General features: G+C 33.7%; 1 protein-coding gene across 3 annotated transcripts in view; it reads right to left on the bottom strand.

The window, feature by feature from the left end:
• Positions 1–13,573, bottom strand: part of ARHGAP15 (Rho GTPase activating protein 15) — a 700,275-nt gene that overhangs the window by 336,934 nt on the left and 349,768 nt on the right. For 2 of the 3 annotated variants that reach the window (XM_086368469.1, XM_086368486.1), the window contains 2 exons: positions 11,418–11,516; positions 10,060–10,189 (listed from right to left, as the gene is read on the bottom strand). In XM_086368469.1, coding sequence (XP_086224595.1) covers positions 10,060–10,189; positions 11,418–11,516 — 229 coding nt within the window. Of the gene's footprint in view, positions 1–10,059; positions 10,190–11,417; positions 11,517–11,601; positions 11,895–13,573 lie in introns of those variants that run through there. The other variant, XM_086368479.1, reaches the window with a different exon arrangement.

Here is a 13,573-nt window from a genome sequence, read left to right as displayed (position 1 = left end):
TCCTTGCTTTTTAGGTGAAATTATATAACTTTTTGTCAAAATTTTACCATTGCATCATTTTGTTCTTTTATGCAAAAAAGAATAGGCAAGTGACACTGGGTGACATTTAATCTCTAGAGATTGCTACAACATCAGGTTCACACTCAGGAATGGGAAAACCAATGTTTTATTCCTCATAACTCTCAGAATCTCTTAAGGGAATGGAAGATTAAAGTGTATATAATGTTATGGGAATCAATGGAATAAAGATATTAAAAAATAAGCCTTTGATAAATTATGCATTTATTTAGTCTGATTTTGCCAACCTTACAAATCATTGGCAAAGTGCATTCCCTTTATATTTCTAAAGAGAAGATTTGATGAATTTATAGCAGACAAAGGTCATGATTATTTTACTTAGAATATGCCCATTTAGAAATCATTATGTCTGATATCTATACTGTAATAAAAATATATATAGTTTTTGAATATATTTTAGATATAGTATATATATTATCCTTGGACCTAATATATATATTAAAATTATCTCCTTAGATCATGTACATATTGTGTATATATAGGTTAGATTTATATTAAAAGTATCCACTGATTTACCTATAAAGTCAGTTTCCAGAAACTTAAGAAACTTGTCCAAATCTTATGGCTAGTTTATCTTGGAGGTAAAAATTGTACATACAATTTCAGATTCTTAGACACAAATTTTTAACACAATCCCAACAACCTTTTGAAGAAGACATGTACCCTTTTCTAACTTTTGTGTGGATTTTCATAAATTTCCTAGATTTTTTCAAATATACTGACCATAGAGGAAACTATTCTCAGTCTTCTAAAAATTATCAAAACTACTATTACTATCTTTTTATACATTATAGAGTTTTTCCTTTTTCCTTGCCTCCAATAGAGCCTTGAAAATTCTAAGTCAGAGCCCACAGGACAGCATCAAGAATTACTATGAACCAGAATGATTCTCTCAATTAAAACTGGAGGCTAGAAGGCATGATAGAAATATGCTGAGAGGACAGTAACTTTAAGCAAAGGAACTAGGATTTTCTCTTCTCTCTCCTCCAAATCTTAGTCATTTTTTATCTTCATTGTGTGATAAAACAGATATGTGTACCTGATATTGCTAGGTACAGTGCATGAGACCTATTAAAAAATGTCATTTCTTTGAGATTCACAGTCCTAAGAGAAAATTCAGAGAGGCACACAAATACTGACTTTAAAACACCAACCAGCACAAGTAGCCAGGATGAAGCAATAATCTATTACTTTCCTAAAAATATTTTAGCAATTTTATCTTAATTTTTAGCACAGAATGAGAAGTATATTAGTAATGATCATTTGAATACCCTCATCTATTCATTCACTAATTTATCATTGCACATTTCTGAATACTTTCAAATATCATTAAGCCACTTTGCTAGTTGCAGATAAAGGTAAATGAGACAGTCTTCTTCAGAGTCTAGTAGTCTAGTGGATAGACAAACAGACATTGATACCTAGCTTGTTGTAATACACTTTGTCTATTGCAATGGAAGAGATATGTACTGAATATTGAGGATCTCCTGACTCACCACAGAAATTTGGGAACGCTTTTGGAGGAAGTGTAGCTTGAGGTGAGTCAAACAGGATGTTAATCTAGCAAAAAGAAGACCTTGAGTTAAATGGAAACATCAGCACAGAATGGTATGTATCAAGGATTATATCAGCATCATTTTCCTGAACATAATTCACGGGTCAGAGAGGGCTGGGAAACAGCCAGAGAAGGGGACCCAAGTCATAAAGACCTTTCTGTTGAGGAACTTTTACTTGAGTCATTCCAATGCAGTAATTTGATTAGAAATTGTTCTTAACTTTTGACTCTAGTTCAGAGGACACCATCTCTGATGGTACTCTCCCAGTCATATTTTGCATTTGACCATTGCCTCTCCTATTTTACCTCTATTTTCTCAGGTTATTAATTTTGGATACAAAATAGTCTATTATTTACAGTACTTAAATTGGGTAGCAGGAGTATTTGGCTTCAGGTGCTACTTAAATAATCAAAGAAAGATGAATTGGCAGACTGATTTACCATTCTCAAGTCATCCACAAGGCATTTCTTGAAGGAAGCAAACGTTATATTCACATTTTATTGAATTTGGATGGAAATATATTCACGTTTTACTGAATTTGGATGAAAAAAGCTAGTAGTTTTGGATACAACTCATACTTTGAGATGAAAGCAATACCTGATTTTCCTTACATGGATGTGGACTTACATAGTAATGAGTAATGAGAAATAAACTTATTTTCCAAAAAAATAGCATTGATTATGCATGTTTACAGTTAAATGTTTACCCTAAGCCTAATATTGGGCTTATTTGAGACACCCAAATAAAGAGATTAAAATGCAAATTAATTTTTATTTAGGATTTAAAAAAAAAGTAGCATTATTCCTATACACCAGAAACTACAATGAGTATACCAAATAAATTCTATATACAAAAAGAGTTGATCACTTACATTCAAAAGAATGCTTTCTTTCTGCACAGGGATTCACTATAAGAATGCTTTAAATATCATGTCTAGCTAATATACTGTAAACTTGATGTGACACTGGTGAACACATATTATACATCTAACTTAACAATAAAATATTAATATAAGCCCATTCTAGGTTCATGGAATAAAGATAGGAGAAATTTTTAGAGGAAATCAAAGGATATTTTTTCTGTTGTTTACAATCACAGTAGTGTATTAATGCTAAGGAAATATTGCTGTAGAGTTAGAGCAAAGAAGCCCTCTGGATTTGGCCTATTATTGAAAGAAAGATGCCATTTGACCTAATGAAATCAGAAATTGATTAAATGCAGTTCATCTAAGGGGAAAAATGGCCAGGGAGTTACTGCCAGGGTCAAGAGGAGACGGGGTGATCTAGTGCTTGAGTGCTGATAGGGTTAGATAGACTTTCAGAGTAGCTGATGCTACAAGATACATGACAATGGACACCCACAGGTCAAAGAGCGAGATCAACCCCTTGGATGGGAAGGAAGAGATTAATCAGAACATTCTTTGCTCAGCTTATAACTAAGTCTGCTTATCCGATGATTCATGGAGAACTGAATGTTTTGAAGAGTCTGTAATCTATGGGCCCCAGGAAAGTTGAATTGCTGCTAACTATCTTGGGAACACATGTCAGAACAATTGCTGTGGTCACACAGTGCCTTGGTGAAGCCCTGGAACCTTCATGAATAATACTGTTTTGACAAAGTAATTCAGATGCCTGATTATCAAGTGTGCATCTAATCTTTACTGGGTTATTTTTTTCTCATAATGTTCCAGCTTTGGCACTGTAAATGCCCTTTTAAAACTTTTTATTTTTTTCTTCACCAAATTGGAATATGTTGAAATAAAGAACTCCCTTAACCTGTAAAAAATAATCAAGAAGAGAATTGACACTCACTGTTTCTCAGAATTATCTGTCTTATAACTATAGTAAAACAAAATTATTTTTATTTTCACACTTTAGTTCAATAGTTTATTTTTCTCAGCTGGATATTGAATGAAACTGGTGCCAGGGTACCAATATTGATTTTAGTGGGAAAAAAAGAATCAGATAATTGACCATCTTACTTGAATCTGAAACTCACTAAAACACAATAACCCATAATATTCTACACAACTATTATGATTTTTTGTTGTGTCCAGGTAAGAGTTTCTCTTTTTTCAAAGATAGATATAATTTATTTGTGCAATTTTAATATTGTTTTCATTTTCTTGGCAGATGGCTTATTCATCTTATTACTTTCATGCATTGGCAAGATTAGGCTGTTTCATACAAAATTCTTAATAAGAAGAAACTTTAAAATATGTATTTATATGAGTCTCCATAACAGCCCTCACAATATGTTTCAAACAATTGCTAATTACATGTCTATCCAAGAAACTAGTATGACTTTTCCATTTTGGATAATAATAAACATTTTAATAAATTTTCTTAATTATATAGTTATCAGAAAGGTCACAACAGTCATAAGAGAACATATACTGGCTTTTGGAGATAAAGGAGGAAAACAGTGACTTAATGTTTTATATTTAAAGAGGTCTTAATGTAACTCATATAAAGAAAATTTGATCCTTCTTTTAAAATTTTAAAACTGCAGTTTGAAAATATGTATTTTTTTATTGAATTTTGAACATGAGTAATAATTGTCCATGTGTGTATGCTCCAGTTTTGAATTGTGAAACTTTCGGACATACAGAAAACGACAGCACCATGATCGCTTTTATAGATACCACCCAGATTCCACAAATGTCAGAATTCGGGACAATGCCAGACTGATCTGTCATTATACATATTTCTTACATAGAACAGCTGAGGATTCAGTTCCCCCGCCCATGCTGCAAAGACTTCCTCTCCAGTCCTCCTTCTTCTCATTTTCTCACTATTTCTTGTATTCCCTCCCTACCATCACTGGGGATTTTCAGGGTCCAGGAACCTCCTGGCCGAAGTCATTCTGAGAATCCTAATTGTATTGGTGGAGCTGGTGCAAGGGTGTGGGAGGAGGAAAAAGGAAATCAGATGGAAAGCAAAGCTACTTGGAAGGCAGATCTTCTAGGGCCAGAGGTGCAACAAATTCAGAATGAATTGTTTACTAAAAGCAGCATTTGAAATGATTGCCTAAGATTCAAGCGTGCTTCTGTGGCTGGTATACGATTTCCTTTTGAAAATACGTTGAGGTCTAAGCAATCAGTTTAAAACTGGATTTTGAGAACATAGTCTACTCATAGTTGTGGATGGCCAGTATTATCATCATTTAGATTAGTACAAAAATTAACTGCCTTCTCTATCACACTTGTTTTAACTTGGTGTGATCATTATTTGCAGGCAAAATTTTAAACAAAGATATCACTAAAGTTTCACAAGCATTTAAATTTTCTAGACTGTATAAATATGTGAATCCAGTTATTCCATTCTTATCTTTATTCCTGAAGCCTTGTACATACATTTTTATTACACATTGGTAAGAAGCTGTGGAATTAGGAAATTCATATCTAAATACTTTTAGGATTTCACCCAGAACACTTTTGGTTTTTATGATACTTTCATCAAAGCACAGCTAAAAAGAAACCCATTTCCTTTTGATTCTATTATGTCTGATTTCATTCTTCTAAATTATGTTCATTTGGGGGTGTTTATTTATAATGCTAAGTATCAATTTTTCATAAAATTTATTCACGATTCCCATATATGGATTTTATAGCTCAGCAATTGATGAACCTGAAACATATTACTCCTTACACATAACCTAAATGCAAAAATAATTTTAAAAAATTGGAAATACAGATGAATGGAGCCAAGAATTTTAGTTACATGCCTTTAGGTATATCTATTAATGAAAAACAATAAATACACGATGAGTGAATAAACTAGAGCTATGGATAAAGCAATGGTGAAATGTCTAGATGCTGAATCCTTTCCATCAACTGGGACTTCTTAATGACCTGCTCTTCTGGGGATAAAAGAATCAAGAGTATCTCTTGGCTCCCTTGTATGAGTTCCTGGTGTGTTGCTCCCAAGAATGTCCTGGCTGCCATTTTCACCTGGGGAGTGGCCAGGGGAAAGACCAGCTGTTCATATTTAGATTTTTGCAGTCATAACTCCCATATACAGGTCTGACTCCTTTCCCCTATTTTATTTACACTCAGAGAGAGGATGTGAAGTATATGTGCCCTGCTCCAATCTTTCATCAGATACCACCCTTGGCTCATGCCCTATTTTGGTGCCATCTGCTTGGGGACACAGAGGATAATAATAAGAGCTCCTACTTATTGAGTGCCTGTTGTGAACTAAGTATTTACATATCTAATTTCACATTCTCAGTCGATGCTGCAAGGACAGTATTAGATCCATTTTTATAGATCTAGAGAGTAAAGCTCAGAAAAGTTGAGAAAGCTCTCCAAGACTTTTTGGGTTTATATTTGAGGCCATCAGTGGAAGACAGTTCTCTTTCCTTGGAAAAATATGTTAGCATTTTCTTTGATTGATTCTCCACTTTCCATAACAGCCGTCCCTGGAGAGCAGCGCTCCCACTCTCATCCCATGCTGGTGTCCTGAATTTCCCACAGTGATTTGGCCCTCACATTGAATGTTCTGGCTTCTTGTCTGTTAGACTCAACTGATATCTTAAAATATCTGATTAGTACTTAATAGTGTTGGCAGGTTAGAATCATATTTTTAAAAGGAGAGTATATTTAAGCACTTAACTTTCTGAATTCACTCACTGAGAGTACATATTTTTCCCATGTTATACAGAGAAACTGGACAATGAAATGACCACCTGTTAGCTGCTAATGATGTTCACATGCCTTAAAAAAAAGTAATTCTGGCTTTATCTGTCTACAATCTTGGCGACAAAACTCGTGGGAACATCAAGGGCACAGGAAGCCAAAGGCAGAAAACTGACAGTAAAGTTTGTGCTTAGACTGCTAATAAGGAAGGAGATGTTGTGAATCTCTAACTTCATATAATTATTTAATCTCAAGAGGGTGTTGTAAAACCAAATGCATGCTTTAAAAACCTAAGTTTGGGTGTTCAAATCTGGAACTAAGATCAGAGAGGTTTCATAGGGCCTATTTCTTCAGAATATATTGTAAAAAGCATCAGATATAAAATATGCCAATCACTATTTCAAATGCCTAGCTAATTTGATACTGTATGGGTGGGTCAATCATTATGCCTTTCAAATGAAAATGAATATGTAAATACTGAAAGAACTTAATTCAAAGTAATGGATGGATATTAACAGTATCCTACTGTGCAAAAAATAGATTAGCCCTAAAAAAGGCTTAAAAGTATTAATATCTACCAAAACACAGAAAAGAAGCATTTTCTAAAATTAGGACTAGTGTTAAAGATTAAATGACCCTTTTAGTTTAACAGTAAATTCAAAGTCCAAAGTCAACATCTGGTTTTAATTCTTTTGCTAATATGTTTTTGGGTCTCTATTTAAGTTTATTGATTTATATGGATATCATTTTTAATATTTCCATCCAAGTCCAAGGTTGATATAAACTAAGTGTACCTTTTATTTGTTCACTTCATTCTAGTTTTATTGGTAAAAGCACTGAGTCTAATATTGGTTTCCTTGAGTTTGAAACTGGTCTCCGTAACTTGTCTTTGTACAAGTTGTTTTAATTTTCTGTGCCTCAGTTTCCTATCTATAAAATAGGGTTAATAATAGTACCTATGTCATTCAGTTACTGGAGGATTAAGTAATCAGTGTAACACATGAGCTTAGAACAATGCCTGGATAGTAAGTACTCAATATTTTCTCGGTATCATTATTTTTTTAACTGCAAAGAAAAAAGCAAATATAAGGTTCTTATACAGTTAAATACACTTTGAAATGAATAGAATTAATGTCTCTTTCCTTGTATTTAGACAAGACTAAATGTAGGCCCAAAATAGACAAATAATTGTCTTTCCCACTAAAAAAAGTTTGAAACAGGTGATTGGTGTTCTACTTGCAGGAATTTTTTTTCCCCGATATAGTCTGAAAACATTTCAAGTGACTATTGTTGAATACAAAATCCATTTACCTCAATGTTTCTCATACATACTTTTACAAACCTTAATTTTCTCCTGAGGTTTAGACTTTAGAAATGTGTCAAAGTCTGCTCCAGACCAGCAATTATATATGAGATTCCAGAGCTACTGCTCATTTCCTCATACCTCATTTTATACCTACTGTTGCTGCTGCTACTAAGTCGCTTTAGTTGTGTCTGACTATGTGCGACCCTACGGACAGCAGCCCACCAGGCTTCTCTGCCCACAGGATTTTCTAGGCAAGAATACTGGAGTGGGTTGACATTTCCTTCTCTTTTTATACCTACTACAAAATGTTTATGCAGTTAACATTAGCTACATACTCACAATCGAATTCTAATTCTAAAATCTTATGTCTGTACCCATATTAAGTCAAGAAGGACAATGAGCAAGAAATAAAGAGAAATCCTCAGATGAGATAATATCATACTGTACCATCATATGGAAAATTTTTTTAAATGGCACTGCTTATTTTCCACAAATAATTTAATTTTAATGCACCATAGAGTCTGAGACATTAACATTGATAATTTTAAGTTCTAACTTAACACAACTGGCTAACCAAATATGTACCAATGGATATTGAAATTATGGCATGGTTCTCTGAATAATGACAATTTTGAAAGGGTGCTCTTCCTCAAAGTTATCATGCTGTTTCTAGATTCAGACTCATAACAATTTAGATTTATAAGATATATTATCACATATAACTAACCTCCCTCTATTTTGTCATGTGGGGGAGTGAACATGTATATTTATGTGTGTGTGTGTATGTGTGTGCGTGTATATATATATATACACACACATATATATTATTCTCTGATGCACACAAATATATGTATATACATATATGGTCATCCAGCATATTTACTTGTGTACACATGAGTGAGTGAGTGAAAGTTGCTCAGTCATGCCCGACTTTCTGCAACCCCATGGATATACAGTCCATGGAATTCTCCAGGCCAGAATACTGGAGTGGGTAACCATTCCCTTCTCCAAGGGATCTTCCCAACCCAGGGATCCAACCCAGGTCTCCAGCATTGCAGGAGGATTCTTTACTGTCTGAGCCACCAGGGAAGCCCAAGAATACTGGAGTAGGTAGCTTATCCCTTCTCCAGGAGATCATCCTGATCCAGGAATGGAACTGGGGTCTCCTGCATTGCAGGCAGATTCTTTACCAGCCGAGCTACAAGGGAAGCCCCTGTACACATGTAGATATGCAAATACACATGTACGCATGTAGATATGCAAATATTCTGTAATCAGCCTTTCTCTTCTTACTGAGTTCTCCTTAAGTTCAAAAAGCTAGGATATAATTACAGGATATAATCTGATCTTTAGTTAGATGGAAATGGCAGAAAAACTGGTGATTCAGAAGACTGAATGTACGTAGATAGATGATCCCAGAAAAGTACTATAATTTTTGAGACTCTGATTCCAGAGATATCTACTGTTCTTTCAGGGAGTTGAGATTCAAATCAACTCTGTGAGATATGCACAACACCTTTCCATAACTCTTTATTGAGGAAGAAACAGGGTGAAAACATAGAAGACTCTTGAGAGTCTCTTGGAAAGCAAGGTGATCAAACCAGTCAATCCTAAAGGAAATCAGTCCTGAATACTCACTCATAGGACTGATGCTGGGAAGCTGAAGGTCCAACACTTTGGCCACCAAAAGACCCTGATGCTGGGAAATATTGAAAGCAGGAGGAAAAGGGGATGACAGAATATGAGATGGCTGAATGGCATCACTGACTCAATGAACATGAGTTTGAGCAAACTCCAGGAGATAGTGAAGGACAGGGAAGCCTGGCATGCTGCAGTCCATGAGGTCACAAAGTTGGACACGACTTAGTGACTGAACAACCACAACAAAAAGCATGAAAAAGATTAACAGTTATGCTCAAGGTCACTATATAAGTGAACAGACTGGTCCTTTTCACTTCAAATTCTTTTTTTTTTTTTTTTAGAAAATCAGACCTAGATGTGACCTTGGAGGATATCTAGTCCACATTACACATTTCTAAATCTTTCTGGTGGTTGAAACAAATGGAAAGTTGCATAGCCTGTTGGTTTATGTCAGGTCAGTCATATATCTTTTAATGTATGAAAATCAAATAGTCAGCATACCAAGGTTTGGAGACGCTTGACATTTCCCACTCTTGAAATCAATCACCAATCTGAACGCCATGGTTATTACTTAGATTCAGAAGTTTGCTGTAAGCAGAGACCATGACCTTGGAACAATTATTTTCTCAAAAGGCATTACCAACAATGATGTGAGCAAAGCACTCAGACTGCCGTCGAATGCATGAATTCCTGGCTAAAGAAATGGCTACGAATTGGGTGCCATTGCCTTCTCCGATGAGTAGCATCAGTTTGGTTCAAATCTCATTTCATTGTATCTACATTTCATAAGCACTAAGTTTAAACAAAGTTAAAATGAGCTAGTCAAAAAAAATACTTACTTAAAGATTTTCTGTGCTCTGGTTTCTGTTCTTTTGTATCACTATCATAGTGACTTAGTAGTTCAGTACTGGAGGATCTCTGGATTTTAAATAATTCCAGGCTTCTTGAATGACTACTTGGATCCTTTGGCTGGAAATAACAAATAGATGGAACAATTTTACATAGAAGAAAAAAAGTCACTAAATAGTTCTGTGATCTATTTTGATGTTAGATTAACAAGAAGTTTGTAATAAGATAATTATTTTGAAATAGTGCCCCTATGCTAGCTTAATTTTTAAATTGTAAATGATATATATGTATATATACATATATAATATTACTTATTAAATTCTGTGCATAGCCTAAGCACCCCATGCATTAATTCAATTACTCATCACAGATATCCCATGAGGTAGGTATTTTATTATCCTTATTTTCCAGACAAGACGACTGAAGCCAAAAGAGATAAACAATTTGCCTAAGGCCACACAGCTAGAAAAATTAGATTCAAACTTTCAAGCTCAGGCAGTTTTACCCCAGAGTTTGCTCATAATGATAAAAAATGCGTGTGCATGTGTGTGTATGTGTGCACATGCGTATGCCTGGATAAGGGGACAATAATGATAGTGGGAAAAACTTACTTGCTATTTTATTTTTTAAAGTTTTGATCCCAAAGTAATACAACGGAAGTGTGTGATTAAACCACAATAAAATCACAAAAATATTATTATTTTTATACCTTATTAAAAGCTCTCAAGAATATTTTCTTGTCAAGATTTTGCAAACACCAGTGTCCTAAATAAGATGTTTGGTTGAGAAACAGTATAAAATGAGTAGTTTTAAATTATTTGACTCTTTTAAGAACATACTTTAAACTTGTGATTTAGGGTAATTTCATGAAGTTCTAGATATGTAATTTTCACGAGAACAATCTTGCTTAGCTGGAAGAACAATGAAAATCAGTACAAAGGATTATTATTTACTAGTATTATAACAGTGAGTATGGGCTTAAATACACTGATATTTATTTTCAAGAATATGTATTACAGATTGCATAAACTGAAAATGTGAAAATTTAGTAGTTATTAAGTTCTTGTTTGCTTCATAGAGCCTTCACTAAATCAATGTCTATGCTATTTCAGAAAAAAAAAATGAATGCATTGTATTTTTAAAGAGAGAAATAAAATGTCATTTAGTTTCAAAATCCTATCTTCGTTGCCTTCTCCAAAAATGGAATTAGTGACTGTTTAAATTAAAATAACTTAATAACTCTAAATTCATAGGATCTACTTAAATGTATGTGTATAATATGCTTAAGCAATAGGTTTAAAAGATTACATTCTAATTAACAAAGGTAACAGCTAAAACAAATACATACCAATCTGTCAATTGCATTTTTGATAGCATGGAACCAATCCAATATGATGAAGTCAATATCTGACTGCAGAAGGAACTCATTTCCTGATAAAGTTGTGATCTAAAAAAAAAAAAGATCAACAGGTGAGCAAACCATATAAAATGATCTATTACATTTAAAAATATATGCTTTAAAAAACACACACTTTAATACACTGAGATATTTTCTTGTATTCCAGTAATTGTCTTTCTGGGAACTGGGAGACTACGATCATTTTGAACTCCTCTCTACAAACCATTTCTTCATGTCATAACAAATACATTATCATTTCAATAATAGAACGATTAACTCAGAGTAGGTCTAAAGCTGAATTACTCCAACTCATGGAAAAGCAAGTCAGGAAGTTCGGAATAATGCAGACAGTATCCACTTAAGTCAGAATCTCAGAAAAATGCACCCGGGTGTGTCAGAATTCATTCTGCACGTTTGGCTCTTTCCTGTTTGTCTTTTTCAAATCTAATAGTATCTCTATATTTGATTTCCTTTTATGGAGTGTACTAAAACAGATTATTTACCAAAGAGCCTAATGCAGACTTTTCTAAAAGGTCATTCTAATGAGTAACATTTGGCTATTTCTACTTTCTTATCAAAAAGATCTATAGGAAAGTAATGAAGACCAATTTCCCCACAAAAAGAGTATATTAGAATATAAGTTCATTTACATATTTGGACCTCTCATGGATAGTATGTATCAGAAGAACATTCCTGTTCCAGATACTTAGGGCTGTTAAGTAGTTGGCAATATTTAGAGTACAACTATAAGTTTTTCATTAAAGGGAACCTTTTTCCCCCTGGAATTGTTAGAGAAGGATGAGACCCTATAGAAAACTTGATTTCACACATAAAGGATTACCTAGAGAAGAATTTGATTAGAGAAGGTGTGGACATGCTCTTTGTTTTAAGCTATCAATCTGAACCATGAAGATTTTCTCTTTGTATTATTGACTTTTTTGTTTCACCAAGAAGATGAACATTTCCCAACTACTGTCACGCATCAAGCAAGGCTTCAGAGGTTTAGAGGACAGACATTTCAAAATACTCAATCAGGAGTTAGTCACCTCTTCTCAGCCTTACTTCCTCTAAATGGGAGGTAAGTGCTAAAATATGGCTCAAATTCAGAAAATCACAAATTGAGGTATAAAATGCCTCTGTAATTCTATCATTAAAGTGACAATTACCCAAAACAGCTCACTCTGAAGTTTCAGTGATTTTTATGGTAACATTTAGTGACAACAATCCTGAAGTCTTAAAGAAATCTTTGTTTACACAATACAGATATATTCATTTGCACTGATATTTAGGAAAAATTATTTAGATATGCAACATTACTCAGTGCTGCAATATAATCATTCTTGGGTGAGTTGGATCCCAAATTTTTACAACAGTCAGAAAAGGAAGCATACAAAGTACATGCAATTAAGAGATGTGAAAGATTAGAAAATAGAAGGCAACTTAATTACCCACACTCGAATTTGACAGATTACCAGGGCCTATCACTTTTTTTCTTTTTTTTAATAAAAATTGCATGTAAGATTCAGGATAGCTCAAAATAGCCTCCAAATAGTCCTCTGTTTTATGTATCTTGTAAAAGACAGTTAAGCTGATATTTCCTTAATTATCTGAACACCCTTGCAATGTTCTTTACTTATATAAAGTTCCAAATATTTGCTTTATATAAAGTGTTGCCACAGAAATAGTAATCTAAAAATATAAGGTCACTTCTAACTAACACAAGAAAACTAGTAATGTCCTTGACCTCTACCTTCATCCTAATCTGAATATAAATATTTTGATTATGAATGTATTACATAATATTACAATTTGCTAACATACACACAGAAATATGAATTAGCCCAAATGCAATGTACAACCTATTTTTCTGCCATTATAAATAAACTATTATCAAAATTATAAAAAGGAACACTTTCAAAGTGCTAGAAACAAACATAATTAGATTTACCATATTCTGAGGGTTTAGGAAAGAGCCAACAAGTTTCAATTTTCAGCCTAGTAAATTCAAATAGTGATTAAATATGAGTACTTCAGCAATGCATTTGCATTTTGGGTACATGCTATGCAATGCAAAGGGAATCTTTACTGCTAACACAATGAAAAGC

Source organism: Bos grunniens, chromosome 2 (assembly GCF_055505025.1).
Source record: "Bos grunniens cultivar Pamir isolate PY7600 chromosome 2, Bosgru_T2T1.0, whole genome shotgun sequence".
In the NCBI taxonomy this organism is placed as follows: Eukaryota; Metazoa; Chordata; class Mammalia; order Artiodactyla; family Bovidae; genus Bos; species Bos grunniens.
The sequence above is the reverse complement of the archived record's forward strand: the minus strand, read 5'-3'. Positions and strand labels throughout refer to the sequence as shown.